The following is a 24,066-nucleotide window of genomic DNA, read 5'->3' on the forward strand; positions in this document are numbered from 1 at the left end:
TTAAATTAAGAGGAGGCGGCATCTGGGAAAATTTCAAAGTCCATTTCAGCAGGCAAAAATCATCAGTGACAAAATGTGGAGATCTATGGTGAATCTGTTGATTTGTTTGAAACCAGTGGAATGCAGAAATCAATCTGACCTCTTTTAATCAAATTGCGGCGTGAGCGTCACTGGATTTTGCTTCTGCCCCAGCAGAAAGTGGGGTCTGTCCTGTCACAGGCTTCACGAACAGCGAGTGTCCCCTCTGCAGTGACGATGAGGGGAGGGTGGGGTTGATGAGCCAGAGGGGAAGGTGGGGATACTTTTCTCCATTTCACACTTCAGATCCAGAGCACTTTGTCTCTCAGCTACAGGAGCTAATTATCCAGCAGAATAACTGGCCCAGTGCAACCACGCTGTTCTTTGACTAATTTTAATATCGCTTCATCTTAATATGCAGAAGTAATTTGGTCTACTGAACTGCTGCCATAAATAGAACCACAATAGGTTACGTTGTCAGCAGCCTGAACTGAGGCTGTGCTGTTACGGGCTGTGCTTTGCCAAGTGCCCGTAGTTTGGGGTTCAGTGACCTTGGATAACAAAGCAGTTAATGCAAATCTGGCACTTGTAAGTTTAATGACTGAGCTGCACCCGGCTCACTGCAGCTTGTGGACTTGGGTACCCAGGCACTGTAGATACGAAGGAAGGAAGGTGGGGAGAGGGATGTTTCTCAGTCCGACCCTGCCTTGTTACGTGGAGGGAGCAAAAAGCCACCTGCGAAGAGGCGGTTGCTTGCTTGGGTGTGATGTACAGCACTGCGTCAGCTGCACAGCTGTGGCTGCGGGCTGGCGAGGAGAGCCTTCTGTGCATCCACTGCGTTTGTTATAGCCTCCAGACAGGAGCTGTCTCCATCCCACCTGGATGGAGTTACGCTGAATTTTGTACTTGCTGAAGCAGAGAGGAATTCTTCTGCAGATTTGTTAAAAATAATTTTTTTTGGTTCAACGTCTAGAATCAGGGAATTTGTGCAAGAAAGATGGGCTGGCCCCTTAGCTTATACATGCCCCAAAGCCAGGCCTTCTATTTTTCTGCTTCTGCTTTTATCTTGACAGTCCCTGCTCAGTAAACTTTCAGCATCTTTGCACCATAAACAGGGGTAAGTGCTGTGCCTTGAACCCAGCAGCACAGCTGACTTCAGCAGAGATGCTCAGGGCACAGAGTTTGTCACCAGAGATTGAGATGGAGACATGACTGCTGTTAGACACGGAGCCCTGGTCTCTCTCCGTTGTCCTGCCTGGCCCCGCAGTAATAAAACCGTTTCTGTTCTCACTGCCGCAGATGCTCGGTGCACATCACTAGGGGTGTTTGCTATCATGCAGTTGTACCTGGGTGGGTAGTGGGTTGTCCGCAGCTCCGCAAGAGTATCAATGTGACAAGTGCTCAGCGCTAGCCTGCGCCTGTAAAGCACTTCCAAAGGATGAGGGGAGGGTCTAGCCCCCGGGGGACATCACCCCATGTGGGACCAGCTGCGGTCCCTGCATGGGATGGAGGTGGAAAACTGCCCCAGCTAGAGATAGGAGCTCAGCTTGTGCACTGATTTCTGCTCTCCGAGCTCCTGTTTTTACCAGCGAAGCAGGAGGTGGAAGCCTTATATATTGTTTTAAAGTGAGAAATGGGTATAACAAGATCAGCAGCCCTCCAGAAACCCATTTAGGAAGAAATTTTATTTTGTGCTCCTACCTCAGAATTAATTTTCATTGTTTCCTCGGTGTGGTAAAGCAAAAGCTTCTGGCCAGAAGAGGTGAGATTAACGTACACCTGGAGGCAGGGGTACTGCGAGATTTTCCAGCAGTCTGGGCCGCAGCTAAATGAGCAATTGAAGGTTTCTGTGATGGATGCATTGAGAAGCGAGCACTGAGCCTCCTCTGTCCAGACACTGAGAGGGAAATAAAAGAGATGTTAGAGCATGGCTAGAATGGGCAGTAAGCACTAAACACAGCTCAGGCTTTCCATATACATGGGTGCATCTTGTAGGAGATGGTACGTGTTGCAGGGCTTTAAATGAGGGCTGGACTTTCTCACGTTGCAGACAGTGTATTACTCTGTAGTATCCAAAGTTTGTGCTTTGGGCACAAAAGTGCCTGATTCACTTATGTCTTATATATAAATGAAATATAGCTCTGGAGAAGGTATTTTTGAAACCAAAGGGAATTGGCAGAGGTATCAGAGAAGCAAACTGAGCAGCCTGCCCTGGGAGAGCACAGCGCATGCAGTGCTGCATGACGGGACACTGTGGACCAAGACTTGGACCAGTTCAATTTAAAGTGGAAGGTGGGACGATGAGTTTGAATTACCAGAGTGCATATACTCATATGCATGAAGACACAGTAACACACAAGTGGTACCGCATGCAGCTCTGCCCATGGAAAGGCTGTTTCTAGGGGCAGCTCGCTCGGCTTTCTGTAAGTGAAGTCGGTGCTTGTCATCATTCTGGAGGCTTATTTCCAATTCACGAGAGGCTAAAAGTGGAATGATGGAGCCTGGGTGTGCACTGGCAATGTTCACTTGGATTTCTTGCATGTATTTTAAAACCTACGGCTGTATTTTCCTTAGGGAGCAGTGAGAAGGGCACCCTGAGGGCTCTGTGAAAAGCCCTTTGGGTGCTGGGGGAAGGTTTCACCCTAGGGCTCCCCTTTAGTCCCCCTCAGCTCACACCTACCCCTCACCATGAACAGGCTGAGGGGCTGCTTTGCTCCCTGCCAAATGTACAAAAGGCTTTACGTGGTAAGTGATATCAAAAATTTCTGACTAATTCTCTAGCTATTTTACTTTGGCAGTGATTCTGCTTGCATATTCTGTTTTACATTTATAACAAATTATGCTATGATTTCTGGGGGGAAATTAAGTGAAAGGATTTTTAATTTTTTTTTTTTCCCCCTGCCAGGCAGTATTTTGTTGGAGGGGTGTTGCTGTCTGTAAAGGGGAATAACCCCTGAGGAGATCTGGCTGTGCAAAGAGAAGTGACAGCAAAGACTCCTTGGTTGTCGTCTTCTCACTTTCACCTTTCTCATTGCCGTTTTATTCATGCACGGGGCAATAAAGTAACACCTACCTACAGCAGACTTGTGAAGGTGGAATATTTGATACTTCATAGGTGCTTTGATATCTTCTGGCAATTTTTCACATAGTTTGTAATATAAATCATCTCTTTCCACATGAGCAGTTTTGACCTTAGCAGCCTCTGCAATTGACCCTGATATTGCTGAAAGGTCTGGGAGAGAAACTTGGAAAAGCAAATGCTGGTGGATACTTAAAAGGTCTTGATCTCTGTTTTCAAAATCTAAACTCTGCCTGGATTTAAAAAGGGACAAATACCTTTATTGCACAAATAAGATGCTGCAAATCAGTACAGTTCAGCCTCAGGCATCGCTAAATTTTCCTTATCATTGCAGGGTCAAGAAGAAATACTGTCCTGCAGGTGCACCAATATAATTGAGGACGTTCGTACCAGTTAATTCCAGGCACTTACTGTACATGCCTAAAGAAGAAGCCTGAGGTGGATCAGCCAAAATGTGCCAGGTATTGGCCACTGCCTCAGGGGTGATTTTGGACATGACAGACTAATGTTTTGATCCCCAGTTACACATTTTTCATTATCCTAACTCCACTGATCAGGGCAGAAAAAGCATTGCTGACAGTCTTATTACAGTTGGGGCAGGATTTTAAATAGGGCTGGTGCTTGAAAACTGATTTCAAATGCTGCTAATGAATCACAGGCCAAACTTTCTGCTCCGTGGCAGAGAAGGAAGCCAGAGAAAGCCTCAGAAAAATTAAGTGCAGTGTAGAAATGATGAAAGATGATCTTTCCCTTTCAGCAAATTAATACATTTCAGGAGGATTTCACTTGTTAAAATGAAAGTAATAACCTACATGGAAAACGACATGCTACAAAGCAGCTTGATTTGTTTTCCAAATTAATTCTCCATTCTTCATTTGAAAGTGCGTTGTTTCTGAAGCCGCTAAATATTTTTGCTGTTTTCTCCTGAGTTTGGGCTTCGCAACAACAGCCCCTGGGAGGCTTATGGGGTTCAGCAGACTGCCGACCAGATGATATGGATATCATACTGGTGCTAAACTCTGGCAAGTCTAAAGCCTATGGGTCAATATTTTGTCAAACAGGGACAATTCTTCCCTTGCCTATGCTGGTATTACTCAGCTTGCTTTCGCTGTAGTGATGCCTAGTTTATATGGGAAGTGCAGAATCAGGCCTATGGTGTCCAAAGGAAAACTTATAAAACTTTAGTAAAAAAAGCCAAATGCATAAGCCAAGTGAAGTCATCTGGAGCAGAGAGTGTGAGACAGGGTAACCATCGTGAAATTACCTTTGCATGTAAGACCGCAGCAGGGTGATTCCCAGGAGAAAGTACATCATGATAGAACACACCATCATGGCCAGCCCGAGGAGTATGGCCCGGTCTTCTCCGGCTTTTAGGGCTGTGACTGTTTTCCTTTTGTCCAGTAGATCGTGATCCCTGATTTTTTGGTAAATATTTCTGAGGTTGAAAATAATACATTCTTATGTGAAGTTCATATTTAATCAATGAAGCCTCTACAAGGTGGGTAGTTCCACCTCCATACCCATCTCATGGGAGAGAAAGGCTTAAGGGTCCTCGGGTGTCCTTTTTCATCGGATTCACTCTGACCTGGTGGAAACTTATTCATCTCCAAAATAAATTACGACCATTTCCGAAAAGGTAAAAACCCCTTATAGCAAATATAAAGATTAGACATGTGTGCCAGCTCAGTAACTCCTCCTTTGGTACAGCTTCATTGGTTCAGCTGAGTTATACCATAGGTGAATGTGACCTGTCAATGCCACCTGAGGCCACTAGAAGATGTTTAGGTATATGGGGTGTCTTTCTTCAGCTGCATGTGGTAACAAGTCTTATGTCACCGTAGGCAGAAAATAGCCTGAAGAAAGTTGGCACTAAAATTATCTGAAAGGGCCACGTCCCTCTCTGATCCCCTACAGACTAGTGGCTTGGGTAATTTTCCACCCTGAGTGTGATTCAAAGCTCACAAAACACTATGGGGATTTTGCAATTGATTTCTGTAGGGTTTTTGATTGGGAGCTTATTTACTTTATTTATAAAATAGCTTTCTGGAAGCCCAGTTAGTCATTACAGTGAAAACCCTTGCAGAAAATTATCCACCGGAGCTATTTGTTCTGGGATTAAAAAAAAAAAATAAAAAATACAACAAGCCGTTCCCCCTTCAGCAAAGAGTCCTTTGCATTTTCTAACCATAAGTCCTTCTTTCATCTCCGAGCCTTTGATGATTCAGTGGGTCACGAGGACACAATGGTGAAGAAGGAAATATTTGAGTACATTTCAAACACACTCAAACTTTGTGGGTTTAAAATGTACTTACAGACCTGAGGCTGGTCAAAATCTCCTGTGTTTTCTGTTACGGTTCTTTTGAATCATCCAGGCAGCACCCGAAGCATGTGAACCGCACGCCTCTGAGCCCTGGCACCACCATAACATGGACATAGTAGTACACGTGGAAGAAGTTCCTCTTCTCCTGTCTGCAAAATGGCAGGTGAGTAACATAAAAATCACTTTGGGCTCTAGCAAACCCACCACTCATTTAAGCTGAAACCACCAAGTTTCACTCAACCTTGGAAAAAAGCACGGTGTCACACCAGACATGTAACTTACATTCGCTAACAGGGACAGAGAAATAGAATTGACAGAAGTAAAGTCAGACGTAAACACAGTAGAAATGAGAAAATAGGTTTAATCATAAACTCCCTGAAACTGGAATTGAATTTGTGTTTCGATGATGACTCATAGTCAGGAAAAGCACATATGGTGTGGGGTTTTATAACAACAGCCTTGCTTAGATGGTACTGCAGTCAATAGTCTCCCATTCCTAAGACCCCTTGAGGCTTCTTCATCCAACTGTATTTACATCTTTAGATGTCCATGGTTTCTCTTCAAAACCATCCTTTACAGCTTGTCAATGTTTTCCTAGTTGGAAATGAAATGGTAATTCAGCCTGTCAAAATTTTCTCCAGTGTTGGGGAGAAAAAATATATCGTGAACTGGCAGATGCAATTGCCTTCAAAGAAGTAATGTAGAGTAATAATCTAATGTTACTTTTCTATTATTATTTATCAAAGTGTGTTTAACTCTGAGAGCTGCTATTAGGATCTGCATTGCTCCCAAATGGAAGCAGGCAGGAAGGCAGAGATTGTCATGCAGTTCCAGCACATTAACCGATCACACAGCATAACTTATGTCAGCGCGTAGACATAAAACAGACACAGTGCAATTGCTCACTAATGTCATCAGAGCAGCTAGGACATAAAAGGGATACAAATGGACAGTTTAAAAACAAATAGCTAATTGGGAATGGTTACAAGTGCTTCCCACGTGGCCTTGAGCTGAGAAACATGCAATGAGAGGTAAAAAAAAAAAAAGGATGGACTGAAGGGTATGTTGTAGAGATGATCTACCTGGTGGGTGACTGGCCAAGGGGACAGTGCATGGTGACCACCTGCCGGGCGCGTGTCCTGTGCTCACCTGCCGCAGTAAATAACGCCCTGTCTCCGGGGTTGTGCTCGGAGCACCGGCTAGGTTGCTCTTCTGCAAATATTTGTTATTCAAAGCCCCAAACAGAAAAACTGGTAGCCTGGTGCACCATGCCGAGGGCTTTTTTTTTCTCCTGAATCCCTGCCAGGAGCCAGCCTGGTAACAGACACGCCAAGGCATGTGGTGGCTTGGCACGTGCCAGCACGTGAGGCACCGGCCCCGGCGCAGCCCAGGGAACACATTGAGTAACCGTTCCTCCTCCTCCTCCTGCTCGTGCCTGTACCAGGGAGGCACCAATTTTCTCTGTATGATGCTGGGAACACCTGCTATTCCCAGGCTTCACATTTGTGCCCCCGAGAACCTGGTTGTGGGGGACGTGACCCATTGTGCAGAACATTTTGCCACTAACAGAGCAACCTCAGCATCTCCCTAGCTGGGCTGGCAGCGGTGCCTGCACACGCGTGTGCGCTGCTCTTGGCGGGTGTGTGTCATTTTGTGTACGTGTGAACTTTTGGCACAGCCCAGGGACCTCTTTCTGCTCGGTGAACTGGAAGAGTGTCGTGCTTAGCTGGCTGGTTTTGGATCCCAGGGCTGCACAGCCACAATTAGCTGACTGTTGCGGTGTGTTTAAGTACAGATCACTGCGTTCCAGACACTGCTCATCTAGGCGACTCCGTCTAATACTTGTGACTACCTGTGACAGCTCCCCAGATATGACACTGAGGGGGTCTGTCTGTTTTTAAAGAAGTCCCAGCTGTCAGAAGATGGGATCTCTCTGCCCTGTGCAAAGACATTTATTAGAAAGGAAGCCCGCAAGGATAAAAGGTCTTTGCTCCCTTGGTCGTTTCCAAACTGAGGTTCTCCCCTGCTAAATCTCCATGCTTCTTTTGCCAAATTGCTCAGAGGATATGGGCTGGCTGCTCTACCCGGACTCAGCTGCCAGAGAGGGAATCTCAGCCATGACCGTGCCTGCAGGGAACAGAGCAGAGATTTCCCTCTCCGTATCTGCCTGCCCAGCAGCAGTGCAGGGATCCCTCTGCAATGTGGTCAGCAGCTTTTTACGTGATCTCCAGAGGAAGACTTAGGGAGGACCCGTGTGATGAAATTAGGCAACCCAGGTTGTGTTAGCCTGAACACGAGACAGCCAGGGAGAGTTACAATGCCAGTCTGAGCTCACCAGCCTTAATAAAGAAGTTCTGCGTCTTCTGTAGGGTTGCCCATATTGGCTGCACCCAGGACCTTTGTTTGCCACCATGAGGTACTTGGCATTTCAGTACTTGCTTATGTGAAGGACGATGCGTACCAACTTTGCTGTGTGCTCTGCTGGCACAAGACTGCAGCGCTAGGGATATGATTAATTTATTGGCATGTATTAGGAATGGTCCTGTATGCAAAGCGTTTGCAACTGGGCACTGCCACGTAGACCAGGAGTGACTAAATTAATGCTCCTTCTGTCCCAGTACAACAGTTCTTCTTTCACTCCAAAATGGGTAGATCTAAGAGCTCTGCAAAGGGGGTCAGTTTCCTCACTGGAAAGCTAAAGTAGCCAGGCACCTGCAATTACTTAAAAACCCCAAACAACCCAATAAAACAAAACAAACAAAAAAACCCCCAAACACAAATTACCTACCCTCAGTTTCCTTCCCTTGCAAATGAACCACGGTGTGGTGCTGAGGGAGCTGTTACCGGCTCTGGCACTGCGTGGTCATGGGGCTTGTCAGATGAGGATGCCTGCCTGCCTGAGTCATTCAGAGTGACTTTGAATTCACATTCATTTCTCTGGTATCACAGTTGTTACACAGATGTCACTCAAATTACCTCACGTTGAGGTGTTTACTGATATCAGAAATCCTTGAACGCAAGGGTCAAAAAAACCCTCCTGTATCTTACCCGCAGAATTTACAGTGCTCAGGAACTTTCCTGCTCAGAAGCCAATTTCATTACATTTTTCTTTATGGGGTATATTTAGCCACATCACTTTTTGTTATTAGAGCTATGGAAACAGGACATCTCTCTGGAGCTCTCACAAAAGTCTCAGTGATGGTTGTAGAAGGATTCCTATTGATATGAACTGATTTCATTCACTCAGTTCCTTCCCTGTCCCCCACCACACTGAACCAAACCAAACCAGTGCTTTGGTTTTCCAAGCTTACAGTTGTGGAAAGCCTAACTGACAGCTGCGAAGGAATGAGGGCTTGACTAGGTTTTTCCGAAGCATAAAAAGTGGCAGTTAGGGAACAGTGGACATCTGGATCAGCAATGAAATATATACGTTTTGGGCTTGGCCCTGCAAAAGGAGATGCCAGAGATGTATATTCCACCCAGTATGAGGTGATTCCTCCACAGCAAGTGACCCATTGCTGCACAGGTTATTATTACGGTACAATGCCTCAAAAACCTGTGGTTGCAGCATGTGTTAGGTGACAAGTTTGCTGCTCCGTGACAGTTTTCCTCTCTGAAGTTTAAAGAACAAAAATTCCTAGGAAGGGGTCATGTAGGGGAAGCAATTGCTCTAAAATGCACTGCCTGTTTGATATAGTGATGCTGCTGGTGACCTTACACATGTTAAAATCACTGCCAGACACTGGCAGATGAGTTTCTTCCGCTACCAACACTTGCTCTGTGTTCACACCTCTTTTCTGCAGTCCTGAGGCTGTGGTCAGCACTCTCCTATTTCCATTTTCTCTTCCTCCTTTTCCCCCCTGCTTGTTATGAATCACTCAGAGGGCATGAACAATTCCTTCTGTACAGAACCACCCACAAAATAAAACCACCAGAAGGCTTGAAAAGGCACCTGAAATTAGCAGGGCTGGCGTGTAGGTATTGAGATGCTGCTCCCCACCTCCCTGTTTCTGCAGGCAGGCAGGGGCGAGCTCTGCCTGGGGTTGAAGCTGCTCAGGCACCGACGAGCCCTGCTCAGCACAGCCACAGCGCTCAGCCCGCGTTAGCAAGTCTCGCTGAAAGGCAGGTGTGACTTGAAGGCCATGCTAATCAGGAGCATGTGGCTTCCAGCCAGCCCAACGTGTGGGCAGGTGTCTCCTCCAAGTGTCTAACCTTGGACCATCCCCATCCTGTCCATGACAGTGTATTAACACAGAAGAACATTAGCCTGGGGAAAATTCAATTAAAAAGGAAACTTGCAGAAGTACATGAGGCGTTTAGATAACTGGCTCCAACTGAGAGTCCATGGGAACCTGCTGCCAAGCTGGCCTGTGTGGCTTCAAAATGCCTGTTTGGGATTGCATTATCAAAAAAAGCCAAACACCTATGCAGCCCTTGCAGAAAAGTTCAGCAAATGGGCAAATTCTCCAAAGAAACTCGGCGTCCTGAGGGCAGCTCTGCTGCCTGAACTCACGAGTGCATTTTTCCAAGCAGATGTCAGCAGTAATGTCTCATTAGAATAACTGAAGAGTATGTTTTGCTAATTGGCACTGTAGCTACATTGACCTCTGGTTTTGTTTCGCCAGTCTGATTTTTTGTGATTACATTTAGTAGTGACTGCAAGAGGAACTGAAGGAGAGGAGGCAAGGGAGGGAAGGGGGATAGAAAAGAAAGGGAAATGTGTCTGGTTGCGACAAGGCAAGCTGTCCAACAAATGTCACTACAAAGGAGAGAGGTTTTGGAAGGATAAGTCTGAGCATTACTGCAAATTGTTCTTTCATCAGTGACATTTAACTTTTTTCTTCCCCGAGTGCTGCCTTTGCCTGTGGACTCAAATTTTCTCTTTCCCATCCTTCTCTTCTGTGTAATTCCCTGCTCCCCTGGGAGATCCACTAACTCATTCATTCCTCTGTCTCCTTCTGCTTATTCCCTCCAGCAACACCACTTAAGTGGGTTGGTGGCTACCAGCTCACTTTCATGCCACTTGCTGTCTCCCAGCTATTGTGCGATGTATTGCACACATGCGCATCCTCACACACGTGTGCATATAAACAGAAAACATCTCTGACAGCTGCATGCATCATCCAGATGTGTAAAAGTTATGTAGGGCAGTGATCTGGCTGAGGGACAGGAGGCACGGTATGTGTGTGTGTTTTGAGCAGGGTGCAGGAGCAGTGTGGGCCAACAGCTGGAAGCAGGACACTTGCAACCGGCATGAAGGCTTCATGGGGGCTGGAGCTGCAAACCTGAGGCTGGAGATTAGTGTGCTCTTCAGTGTGCGATGTGTGTGCTGACCTCAGAGATGGTCACAGTGTGCTGCTGATGTCCTGGGAACAAGGAAAACTTTGGCCATGGCTCTGGCATTGTCCCTCTGCTCTGTTTTGGCTTGGCACATTAACCCTGGCACTCATCAGCTGGTCCTGCTGTCATGGAGCAGTAGCTGGCAGGGTTGGAGGAAGGGTCAGACACCCTTTGCATCCCTCCTACTTCTCTAAGTGCCACCACTGAAGAGAAGCTACAGGCCACACTCCTAAAGATTCAAACCTGTAAGAGACAATCAGCATAGATGCCGTTTACCTTTTCTCATCATGTCTGTAAGATGTAGAACTTCGGCCACTGGTCCAAATAAACATTTTAGAGGATTGCCCAGTGTTGGCTTTGCTTGCTGCAGTGGGACGATGGAAGGACCTGGGGGAAGAGGGATAATTTTTGTCACTGCCCATCCAATGTGGCAGACCACGTTATATCCAGTGTACCAAATCCCCTGTGGCCGTGCCAGTGTGCTCTGAAGATGGACCGTTTGTTAACTCAAGGTGAGATGTGAAATAATGGGGATGACAGACCAAAGTGTGGGAATGAAGGATAAATCTTATTAGCCCCACTGGTAAAATGTGATCCTGGGTACTGTACAGGCTTAGCTATGCTCCACACTGCATGGACAAGAAATTATCAGTAGTTTAAGGAAAGGCAGTAGCTACATCCAATGTTCTTATGGCAGTGTTTCTGGGGGACAAAGTGACTGTTGTTTAAGCACATAAGTTCATTACAGTTTTTTGGTTGTACTGCAGCTCTCAGTAAGGTGAGGCTCCCCAGGAGCTGTCTGGATGAGGCACAGCTATGAGACATAAATGCAGCATTTTGTGGAAATGTAACTGATGTGGAAAAGATTTCTTTTCCCACAGATAAGTGGCTGTCCCAAGGCCATTTGGCCAGACCAGTTAGAATCCTGCCCAGGGGCTTCTTTGTTTCACAGCAGGGTATGAGACCTGTTGCCTTCTCTCAGGGTCTTCTGAAGAGGGGGAAAGTCTGAGGGATTACATTTTAAGGACTGAATTTGACCCTGTACTTTAATTAGATCTCATAGAATCAGAAATACAGAGTTGAAAGGCTCTCGGGAAGCGTTGCTGCTCTCTTGTCCTGGTTCAAGGCACACTCACTGTATCTACGTCATTCCTAGCAGAGTTTGGTTACGCCAGATCAACTGCATGTGAACAACTATCTTTCCAGATGGCAACTTCATTGCCAGGCTGGAAGCACAGGCTATATTGGACTTGCTGGTGGGGCTACAGGTCCCCTTGTAGCTCCTCCTAATCTGGTCCTTGTAGTATAGTGAGACTCCGTTAAAATCTCGATCTCTGAGAGCTGCCTGGTGAGGGCTGTGTTTTGCGTTATTCCCTGGCACAGCACATTGTGCTTTTACTGCATTCAGACCAAAGCTTAAGAAAAAGAAGAAATATTACAGATATTGAATAGTTTAATGCTGAAGTTTTTCATTGACTGGGGGCCATCCTTTAGTTCATTCAAAAATAAACCTGACTGCTGATGCTGTCAGTGGAGAAGGCACATGAATTCCTCAGTGCTCCTTGTCAGAAAAAGTCTGTCACTTTTTTTATATTTGCACATAATCATGCAAAGGGCTAATTTCAGTATTTGCATAGTGGTGAACCTGGGAGAATGCTTAAATCCCGTAGAGATGGCTGCAGGGGAAGACCAATGTGGACAGGGGCCAAAATCCATCTGTATGTGGACAGGTTGATGTGTGCCAAGGGACTGGGATGTCCATCTGGAGTCAGCCCAGAGCCCCACCACGGGGTCTGTCATGCAGATCCAGGCCAAACTCACATCCCCTTTGGGCTGTTGGCTGGGCAAAGTGGCCAAATGGGTGACCCCATCACCCCCTCCCTGCTGGCATACTGCTGCCATGCTCAGGGATGCTGGCTTGGCCCTGGGACTTGCAGGCAGGGACCTCGCTTGAAGTAAGAGATGGCAGTATCTGATGAAGCTTTTGTGCTGCATTCATGTGCAGCAAATCATACAAGAAGGGAAACAGAAAGAAGGAGGGGAATCTCCCCCAGCCCTTTCCCTGACTCTGTGGTCATCACTGCAGCTCTGAGAGCCAAAAAAGACTTTGCTTTTCTTACAAGCACTGTAGTTAAGTATTGGAGAATAAACAAGACGAGGCACTTCCTCCCTGAAATAAATATAGTTTAAAGGGTGAAATAGCATCTGCCAGAATCTAATCAATATAGCCACCGACTAAGAAGTGTTTTTGTAGCGATGTTGGCCAGAAATTTGGGTTGCAGGACCTTGAGTCTAATCCTCCCTCTGGTATGTAAGATTGCACTCACACTGCCACAGAGAGCACAACAGTGACTGCCAAGCCTGCACCAAACGAGCTGGTGTTTCTGCATCGAGCAATGGGGACGGCTCAGAGCAAATATCCCAGGGCCTGGAGACCACATCGGATATTGGAGGGAGACCTGTCCCAGGCTGAGTCCCTTAATGCTGGAAAATAAAATTACATGTTTACCACTGCACCCTTTAGGGTGTCATGTGTGAGCTGCATGACAGGAAAGCCTGGCTGGCTGCGCTGCCACAGCCCGAGTGGTCCTGGAGCCACCAGGAGATGGTGGTGAGTGCTATTAGAGAGTCTGTTCTTAATTAAGCAAAACTCGGGCACACATTAGAGGTGATCAGCAGCTCCTGCCACCTGTCTGAGTCTACGGGGACACCTGGGCTGGACTGCCTAGGCAGGGAGGCAGATTTGCAAGCTCCAGAGCAAATTGCAGGAGCACTGCCAGGGTGAGAGGTGGGTGAGAAGGGTCTGTCCCACCCAGGGGATGCCAGAGGAGGAGAAGGGCTGTCTCTCTTCCCGCCAAAGTCAGAGTGATTTCAGACTCCTTTACAGTGCCAGTGCCCTGCAGCAGTCCATATGTGATAGCATTAATGCTGTCTGCTTCATTAGTTGGGCAATCCAAGCTAACCATCACTATTTAACACACAATTGCATGCCTAATTTTGTGTAAAATCGTGACACCAATGACATCACAGCAGCTGTTCCAGAGGTCAAATGTAAGCAACTGAATTTCTTGGCTCCTTTAGGCAGGGGTTAGCTGTAAGGTAAGAGCTTTTGTGATAGTAAAAATGCAAACTCCCCAAGACCCTCCTTTGAAGACCTTTGGAGAACCTGTAACCTAGAACGGTTGTAACTTACACAATGGTGTCCTGCCCCACCAGGTCAGTTAGCCAACTTCCACGCCTTTCTCCTCCCTTAAATTAATCCCAAAGCACAACCGTGAACCCTGTTCCTTCCCTGTCTCCTCTCTCTTTTCTGAGAAAACAAGTAGCACTAATTTTTTGCCCATTGCCTCTCTGAGTCAGCTGCTGGCAACTTATTTTTATCACGCAACAAGTAATCAGCCTGTGAAACTCATTACTGCAGGATGTCAGCTTAGCATCTAGAGTAAAAGTGGATTGTGCTATTGCTTGAACAGACGGAGCACCTACAGTCATGACAATACCTGTTACAAACATTTAGAAGAGGTGCTTCAGACTGGTTTTTGACTGTCAGGAGGCTGCAGGGGATATTCCTATAGGGCAGGTTACCAGCACACTGCTGTACTTGGTGTGACTTTTGCTAGAGTCAGGATGCTGGAATGGACACTGGACTTTCTGCTTGACTTTGCCTGAACGTTGCTGTCTCCTTCGTTATTTACCCAGTGTGGCATCAACACAGTTGTCTCTCGGTGAGGTTGCTACAGAGACAGGCAAGGAGGCCAAGCTTTGGTTTTTATAAAACATGCCTCAGGGGTTTTTTTTATGTTTGAGTCTATCCTGAATAAATGCACAGCATTTAAGAGAAAAACACAGCGTAAATAAGTGTACAATCTCCTATGGACACATGTACGACTGTGCCCAGGTCACCTCACTGCTCTGCACTGGCCAAGAAGCAGCTCTAAGGGCCCATGATGTTCACCCAGTGGGGATGTCCAGGGCTGCCCTACTCCTCCCATCTGTCCCTGCTGTCATCCTCCTCTTGAAAATTGTCTTCTGGTGAATTTTATAGAACTCACTGGAAAACCTGACAAGCTTTCCACTTCTTCAGCCATTGCAAGATGAAGACTTGAGATAGTTCTTACAAGATTAGAAACACTCTGCCCCATCCTAAGGAGCATCAACACATCCACCCAACAGCAACCACCTGAGAGAGGACTGCAAGGTGAAGAAAACATGCTGGGACACCATTTGCTTCAAATTGCTCCAAAAAAAAAAAAAAAGTTATTCTGAGGGTGAATCTCAAAATCCCTTAGCTGGTACCTTGGGAACCACATTATATGCTCTGTTGTCCTCACTTTCACCCTGGGCTGGCTGCTTTGCTTCCTCAGGCTGCAGTTTAGGTCATGGTTGGTATGAAATGTCCCTTACCTCTAGGTCACCACATCTATGAACAGCCAAAGAGGAATATTGCAGACCACTTTTTTAGATGGAAAGTTGGGTTTTATATGGATGTTTATTTGTAATTGCCTCTGTCAATGTTTATGTTAATAATAGCATTTCTGAGACCTTGGAGAACCATTTATGGGACCAAACTAATGAGCTTTGCTCCTCTTATGGCATTTCATTTCCTGGGCAATGTGGCCACTGTAAAAAGATAAGCACTTGCATTAATTTTGCCTCATAAAAGACACCCTGAGTCATCAAAAGCAAACAAAAGCTAAACATTCACCTAAAGATACAATCACTGACCTCTTAAGCTTTGTCTGGATACACCCATGTCCTGCATTGTCCATGCTGCCAAGTGCTCTTGGTGCTTCATCCCAATATTTCCCAGCCAGAGGATTCATTTGAACCCCAAGGCACTTCCCTGTGAGCCCTGAAGTTTTCCTGCTCATCCACATGCCAGCCTCTCCCTGTACTACAAGACTGCGTCAGTGCCAGCTCCTGCACAGACAGGGCAGCCGCTGCCGAGTGATGGAGATCTTTGGTCTTGGTCATGGTTGGAGACACTTTGTTTGGGGTGGTTCCACCCCCCATCACCCATGCGAAAAGGAAGAGGCAAAGACCAGGCATCAAAGGCAACCTGTGGGGGGGGATGGTGATTGGCTCTGAAGTGAATTTACTGAGTACAGACAGTTAGATTTATGTCCCAATAGGTCTTGCCCACACCTATGCCTGGTGATAGTATGTTTTCCTATGGATTTGCTGAGCCAGAAAACAGGGAGAAGTATTGTGTGATGAAGGATGGGAGAATAAATCAAAAGGCCTGTTGGATTTCTGATGCAAAGTCAGGTAGCCTGTCATTCAGGTGCCTTAGTGAGTGGAACAGTTTCCCAGGCAGAGTGGCGGATGTAGCTAGTATATTAAGAGGGTCCCGTCTGGACCCAGGACTAAAACTGGTGCCTGAAATTCCTGACTCCCAAGTATGGTCCGTGGCAACATGAAGGGGTGGATGGAAGCAGAGCTGCACCAGGGAGAGTGTGAGAGACCCAGCTGGGTGGTAAACACTGAGCAGGCATCTGCCGGGGGTACCTGAGTGAGACCGACTGTGGCCGTGGCTGTGGTGTGACATGAAAGCCCCAGCACACATCTACCAAGGAAGGTCTCACCCACTAGCACTGAAGGTGCAAACCAGAAACCAGGTGAAGACCTATCTGGCAGTTCCTCTGTTCTGACACAATTCAGAGGGCGGTGCTTCTTGTATCATGAAGATACCTATTTTCTCTGCAGGTCTCCATCACAGTATCTGCTCGCCCTAATCCTACTTGTCTGCGGCCATAATGGAACAGCAAGCATGGACTAAGAACAGCAATAAGCTAACTCATAAAATAAATGCATCTGCATTAGTAGAAGACAGTTACCACTTAGGGAACATTTAACGCTCTGGCAGCAGCAACACTAAATTGTGAAGCAGCAACAGCAATATCAAATGGTGTATTTCTGCCTCGTGACTGGCCTTTGCTGTGCTGCAAGCTAATGGGCACAGTGCAGGACAGGGTGACATAAATAACTGTTCTCGTTGAAGCATCTCAGGAGCTCTGGCTGTACTAACTGACTAATCCAACTGGCAGATGACCTTGAATTTGGGGTTCCTCATTATGGCAAGGGGAAAATGGGCGATGGGCAGCTGGTGTTAATGTACTGACAAGAGTTTAGGAAGGCTAGTGGTTAATGATGCGTCATTAATGAATTCACCTCTGTTTCTGGCCCTTCTCCTAAATCTCCCCAGAGCTCAGAGCTGAGTTCTCCATCTAGTTTTTGAGTTGAAAGAGGGAGACACCCTGGACCCAGGGCAGTCTTTCTGGGCTCTCATTGCACTCCGTGTCCAAATGAGGAGGAGAACAGGGCTGCCAGTGACAACTGAAGCCATCACATGGGCATGCAGCTTAGCTATGTGTGGAACATAGTGGCATTTGGGTTTATTTAAAAAGGTAAAATTTCTTTTAACTTCAAGTCATCCTGTGCGATTCCTTGTTCCCTCTCCCCAGTATATACAGGAGTAGGGGAGAGATTCAGAAAGGCTGAGATATCTATACCTCTTTGCTACACGACTACATGCAATATATTCACACTTCAAAATTAAATATTCCAAAGTAATTCCAGGTTTCCGTCTCACAATGTTTTCTTCCCCAGTGCTGGCTTTCTGTGTTTTGAAAAAACTTTCAAGCCTTCCCACTTAATGCTGCCTTTCATCCCTAGGCTTCCCCTTTCCCAGGAGCTAGCTTCCTAGTATGAGTCTAAGTAGCCCACACAGCACGTCTGTAGACTTTATAGTCTTTATTCTTCCTGATCTTTTTAACTTCAACATCCTTCTCCATTTTTTCTTTTCTTTTTTTTTCCAGTGACTCTTCCTGTACATTACTATCCTCATGACGACTTGTTTCACTCACCTTGGCCACAGTGTTAGTCTTAATTATTCTGATTTAGTTGATTGAAACAGCAACTTCTTGAAGAAGTTCCTGTGTTCCCAGGTCAGCTACAAAGGAGGGAGCTACTATTTGTCATTGTAAGCAAGAAGAGTTCCAACATCTCTTCTTTGGGGACCTTCTGGTCACCTTGAAGCAGTCTGACACACTGGCCTCAGCTTCCTCATCTGTACAAGGGATGCTCTAGTCCCACCACAGTATGTGGCAGAGGACACTGTCAGGCCATCTCCAGGTAGCAGAGCATCTAGCAAAGAGCCAGCCCTTATTACCATCTTCATGTTTTGGCGCTGGTGAGTTTGCAATCCAAGCACGAGGCAATGCCTCTCTTGGCACGTTGTGGCCACTGGGGATCAACATTTGTGAGGAACAGCTGAGGATAATTGTCCCCTTTGCCTGTCAGGACTCTGCAAACATTTTTAGCTTTCTGTGCTGAATTTGAATTTACATAGCAAGTGACACATTGGACAAGCACAATGTTCATCATTTCAGCTGCTCTCTGGCTTTGGAAAAGGGCACAATCTGCTTGTAAAACGGGCTGGCTTTGGGATGGGGTGCATCAGTGGCAAGGGCTGGGTCACCCGCACTGCAACATGCCCCTAGTCAGTTAGGCCAAGAGAGTTTTATGGGGAGATTTGCTCTGCCAAAAACCAGGTAGCATTGCGCTGATGAGGAAGGATGCTGGGAGTGCTAATGAAGGCAGTGAAAGTGCTGCACTACCTCGCTTGATGCTCTCCTTTAAATCTTAGCGCAACACTCTGTAATTACAGAGGGATATAGAACTTGGGTGCTGCACCACACAAGACCTATATGGCCCTGAATCAGGCTGGCTGGCTAGAAGTATATGGGTGGCAGTGAAGATGCTCTGTTTATTGTGATCATGCCATGATCGATCAAGTGGGAAATGGAGAGGGGGTGAGAGAAAGGAGACAAAGGGGACTCTCACTGCTGTATTGATCGTCCGCTCCCAGGGCTGGGAGGTGTTTCCAGCTCTAGCTCCATGCTGAAATTAGTCTCTTTGATGGTCACCAGGAGGGAATGACCTTCTCCCTGGCTGAGGGTGTGTGCATATCCACTTAACCAGATCTTAGAGGAGGTTCTTTTCGATACTAAAAAGACTACTTCTAAGAATAATTCATTGCACAGTGGCAGCTGGACACCTCTGACTATGCTGAAGTGAAGTGGCTTCTGACTCAACTCATAAGTCCCTGTACCAGTGTCAGCTCAGGGTCCTGGGATTAACACCCCATACTGTGAAGGAGCAGGGTGTGGGCACTGCTATTTTGCAGACGATGAACAGAGACACAGAGGCTGCTGAGACTTGGACAAAGTCTCCTAGGAAGTCTGTGGTGGATGTAGTGGAGAAAATAGCCTAAAAGATGGTGGACAATCACTTCCCATCCAGCAAGGAGGGAGGACAGCCAAGACATATACAGATTCCCATGCCAGAGAGCAAAGGCAGAGCCTTGCTTTGGGGAAGCATCAAGTCACATCCATGGGGACATCCCCTCCAGCTTTGTGCAGCTGTGTCTCAGCTTTATGCCCCTCCAGAGAAGACCTGATCTAAGAAGTACACAGCTTTCAAATATCCCTGAAGAGAGCGTTCCATTTTGGAAAGCAACGCTAAACCCCTGATTTGTGGGTGGGAGCACAGGGAGGGGAAGGGTGATGAGCTGCTGGGGACCGGGAGGACACTAGCAGCCCTTAGGGAAGCCACAAAGTAGAAGCAGATCACACAAGTAATGTAGCTGGGGAGGGAGGCAAGGGCAGAGAAAGATAAACAGATGCAAAGCAGTACCCAGGGGAAAAGCACAAACCAGCAGGGCAGATACAGTGGGAGTGGTTTTTCTCCCACCTAAATCCTTGAGCAGGTCAATCATCTTTTATCTCCTTTGAGTCAGTCCCTGTGCCATTGAGAGCACCAGCCGGAACAAAGCAAAGGCAGAAGCGAGCTAAAACTACTGCCCAGCGGGAAGTGAATGCTCTGGCACTATTTATTTTTGAGTCCACATTTGGATTAGCTGTAAAGAGCTGTGTGGATAAGCAAGCAGGCAATTACAGCTGGGACGTGCTGCTCATGAATGGAAACAGCTCCAATCTGCTCAGGACATATTGAAATTCTAATTCAGTTAGATTCCTTTAGTTACAGCGCTCATCACAGACACTAAAAGAGATGGGATTAAAAAATAAATACGACTCATGTTGCCTTTGGTCTGCTTTCGCTGCTCCCCTTTGCCCCCTCCCCTCCCCAATTTTAGCTGTCTGACTTTATTTTCTGTGGCAAAATAGAGCAGTCCGCATTTAGTCTGCTTGTTAATCTTTACGAGGATCTAGCAGACTGCAGCCGGCCAAACACGCGCGCCGCTAGCGGGTGGGCAGCCAGCACGAGCACTGCCCCACTGCTGAGGTTTCACATGTCGCATCTTCCTAAAGACCGTTAACCAGAGATGCCTGTTAATACTGCAGAAGTACAGGTGTGACACTGGGGCGCAGAGCAAGGGGCTGATCTGCACAGGCTCTTCACTGGCTTCACCCCTGGTTCAGACCAGGGCCCAAGTGCACCAGCCCGTGCTGCTCCCCCAGCAAGCAGGCTGGCCGCCTGCTCTGGGTGTTGATTTAGAGCCACTTGGCCATTGCAGGCAACGGCTTTTGTTGTTCATTGCACACTGGGGTTGTGCGGGAAAGTTAGTAAAAGGTCTGATCCAAAACAGTGGCCAGGGAAGAGAACCAGGAGTGCTAGGTCAGCCCTGCCAGCGTGACCTGAAAAGTCAAGCAAGTTATTTAACTACTTGCTGGTTGAGTTTCCCTGGCTGTCAATGAGTGACGTTGTATTAAATCTGCTGGGATGTGCAAGGAACAGTTAGTTGAGATCTAAATGTCTGAGGCTGCCAGGTTGGAGGAGTGAGAGGAGCATGAGCTTGGGTGTCCAGCTGCCTGACAGTCATGCTTCCCTCACGAGTGGTCCCCTGGACCTGCTGGAGGACCTCTGGATGCAGAAGGATGTCTACAGACAGGTTGTGAATAGTACTGATGGCACCAGCTCAGAAACCTGGCTATGACAGATATTGGGTAGAAATTACTTGCCTGCCTTGAAACTAAGACAAGGGCTTGATGGGGGCACTGATACAGCACCTCGATAGTACTGATACCGAGGCATGGAGCTCTGAAATAAACACCTCTGTGGTAAAAGCAAAAGCCCAGCTTGGATCTCATGAGTATCCTTCCTCTTTTTCATATCACAAAAGGGTGCACTTTGCACCATAAACACCCTGCAGTGGCTCCTCATCCTTTCAGGACACAGACTTCACCATCTGTATCACTTAGTTGAATAAGATCATTTGTGTCAAATTCACAAAACAGAATTTTGTGCCTAAGTGCAGTAGAAAAGCACCAGAAAAAAATTGTTTCCTGCATACATTTCATGTAATTTTCACAGAATTGAGTATTCTAAGTGCCCTTATTTTTAAAAGCCTAATTCTGTAGAGTCAGCCACCTATTGGCTCTTGAGTCTAAGTGTATTATCGCTACACCCTCACAGACTGTTCAACCCCTGCACGTGCTCTCCAGAGCTCCCCGTTTGCTTTGCCCGCTGGTAAGGATCTCCAAGTCTCATGTTAGGCATGGAAACCTATTGCTTGACTGGAAAAACAATGCAAAACCCTGATTCCTACAGGGAAGGTGCATGCTCCAGAGAACAATTTCCAGTGTAAGAAGAAGAAAGCATTTCTAATGGATTCATTTGTAGTTAGGACACAGATCAAATCCAGCCTAATCAGCAAGACTGGGAGAAAGTTAGAAATTAAGTGGGTTACGTTAAGGCAGGGTATTAGAAAGACAGGGAACACAACATAAAAGGTAATAGTGATGTGCACACACAAGAGAAGTATGAACAGCTGCGTATTACAAAAGGTAGTAATGAAGTCTATGGAAGTATTGGTATGAAGTGGGTGAGAAATCTGGCGGAGTAAAGGGGTAAAATGACTACTGAGATGAGCCAGGCTTAGTACAGCGCTGCACCAGTCTATTAGGTCAAAAATCAGTGTAAACCCTGAATCAACCGGTTTTGTGGATGAGTTCAGTGCATCATACACTGGACAGTACAGATGCAGATTTAGCTCCTTAGAAAGCTAATAGCTTGAGAGCTCATGCATCTCTTTGTAGGTGTGTTCTTGTAATATACTTTTTTAGTATAAACCCAATTTTTCTTGAGAGTCAGGGAAAAAAATAGTGAGAAAACCAAAAGCAAAGTCTCTGTAAGAGGCAACAGCATATGTATGCCCTCTACACAGTTTTGAACCGAGTGAACAAGATCTCTGCAATGCTCTGAGGCCAGCAGAGCACTTCGAGCAGTGAAGGGGCCATGTCCACAAAACAAATCCCCAATGTATTTTTGTCTCATAACTGGTCTAGAAAGAAAAACAATGGTAGGAGCAGGCACAGATGCTTCCATTCTTCATATGGCAATAATCTATATTAATTACAGCGAGCATCCAGCTTTGAACTATGTCACTGCAGAGCTATTACTGTTGAAGATTATTGAGTTTCCAAGGAGGTGAATGTCTTTTTCTCTTTCTAATCATGATTACTTGGCTTAGTACTTGGGCAAAGCTTTTGTTTAACCAAGATAAATGGATATTTCCAAAACTAGTGAGTTAACACTATGCATCACATTATTACTCTCTTCTCAGATTTCTTGCCTCGTGTGCTATTTTACTTGTCTGCTAAACACAAATAACAATAAGAATAGGAAGGAGGAGCTGTGTAGGATCCCATATGGATTAAAGATCAAAAAAATAAATAAATCTGTTTTCGACCCATTAGTTTGTCCTATTCTGTGCTAGCATTTTCCCTCAATCAACGTAATATAACATTATATTTTGTCCTACAATTTCCTTTTCTTGAAACATGAGTGCCCACACCACATTTTTGCAGACACCACCAGCCTATCTGACTAACATTTTGCTGCCTTCTATTTGGAATCCCTATTTATCATTTAAGCTTATGTGCCAATACTGTAGGTTAACATTCAGAAGAGCAGATGGGGAATTAGAGGCAAAACTTCTGTCAGTGACAACGGGACTTCCACACTTCATTTCCCCCCGGGCAGAGTGAACGTTTTCCTTTTCAATAGTGCTGCGTAAAGCTGCCTCAAGGAGCCAGTGGCAGCAAAACTGTGTGGTGGTGATGCACTGAAATTGTCAGGATGCAGGAATAGATTTTTGGTTGCTGGGCCATTTTGGGGAAGTTATTTTGTAGTAGCCCCTGGAAGATACCCATCTCGGTACAGAAGTTCAAGTGCGAAACAGCTAGCAAGAATTGTCTTTCTAGCAAAGTCAGCGAGAGGTCTGGCACTGAACAGCTTCTCCTACGCAGGTGGGTTCACCTGGCCATGTCACTGCCCAGTGGTCCAGCTTTTGATGTCTAGGACAGGCTGCAGATCCAGGAGAGGTCCTAACTCAAGTCCCTAAACTCACAATCACTTTATTTCATCAGCTATCCTGCTCCCCACTCCTGCACCGCAGGGCTGGGAGGAACTGCCAGGCTGTGCATGGGCATCTAAGTGTGGGTGGGCGGCTTCGTACCCACCTCCCACAGCTCCTTACACAGTGGTGGTGTCCAGGACATGCCATGTGTCCCTAAGTGTGGGTGTGTGAGGTCCACACGTGTTGTACCATTTGCCAGGGAAAAAAGCTGTTACTTCTCTTGAGCAGCTCCGTGTGCCATCCCCTTGCACACACTCAGTGGAATCGCTGGTGTGCTGGGGACCGGCACTTGCGGTATGAAGGACTTCACAGAGTGGGAAGAGGTTCACCTGCTGTAGGCACAAAACTCCTCACCATCAAGGACTGACAGTTGAACATCCCTTCTCTATCTTGGGGAGGTTCCCAAGCTGGAGAGCCCCATGGCACCTCATTGGGATTGATCATCCCCGTACTCTGCTGGCTTTGCAGCAGAGCTGCACTGCCGATGCCGGCCAGCTGCCGGCCAGCAGTTGCTGAATGACAGGAGCTATCAGGATCAAGAAAAAATTCACTGTCCTATCACACCAAATGTCATGCGGGAGATTACAAGCAGATTCTGGCTGCTAAAATGTGCATTGAAGACATGCTAGAAATCTGCTCAGAGAACAAGAGCTTGCCCCTGCCCTTGAGTGCCATGCAGATGGGATTTGTTCAGAAAATTACTGCAGATACAGCCTGCACGATCTTGCCTTCCCTGGTCTTTTTCTAGAAGGTGTCCATCATTTGGCCAGCCTGCACCCACCTTCTTCCTAACAAAAAAAGGCTCTTACCGAGGACTTGATACTGAAATTAATGAAACAAGGAAATAGATGTTGAAAATCAGAATGTGTGGGCTATGTCTGTGTACTCTGCTTTTTAGGGCAGTTTAAGAGTTGCCTGTTAATTTTC

The 24,066-nt window shown here is 46.5% G+C and overlaps 1 protein-coding gene across 2 annotated transcripts in view; it reads right to left on the reverse strand.

Moving 5' to 3' along the window:
* KCNMB2 (potassium calcium-activated channel subfamily M regulatory beta subunit 2) overlaps positions 1-24,066 on the reverse strand; it is a 103,342-nt gene that overhangs the window by 6,725 nt on the left and 72,551 nt on the right. For both annotated transcript variants that reach the window (XM_037407499.1, XM_037407500.1), the window contains exons 2-4: positions 11,034-11,144; positions 4,362-4,532; positions 1,720-1,915 (exon numbers count right to left, since the gene is read on the reverse strand). In XM_037407499.1, coding sequence (XP_037263396.1) covers positions 1,720-1,915; positions 4,362-4,532; positions 11,034-11,144 — 478 coding nt within the window. The remainder of the gene's footprint in view (positions 1-1,719; positions 1,916-4,361; positions 4,533-11,033; positions 11,145-24,066) is intronic.

Source organism: Falco rusticolus, chromosome 13 (assembly GCF_015220075.1).
Source record: "Falco rusticolus isolate bFalRus1 chromosome 13, bFalRus1.pri, whole genome shotgun sequence".
Classification (NCBI taxonomy): Eukaryota; Metazoa; Chordata; class Aves; order Falconiformes; family Falconidae; genus Falco; species Falco rusticolus.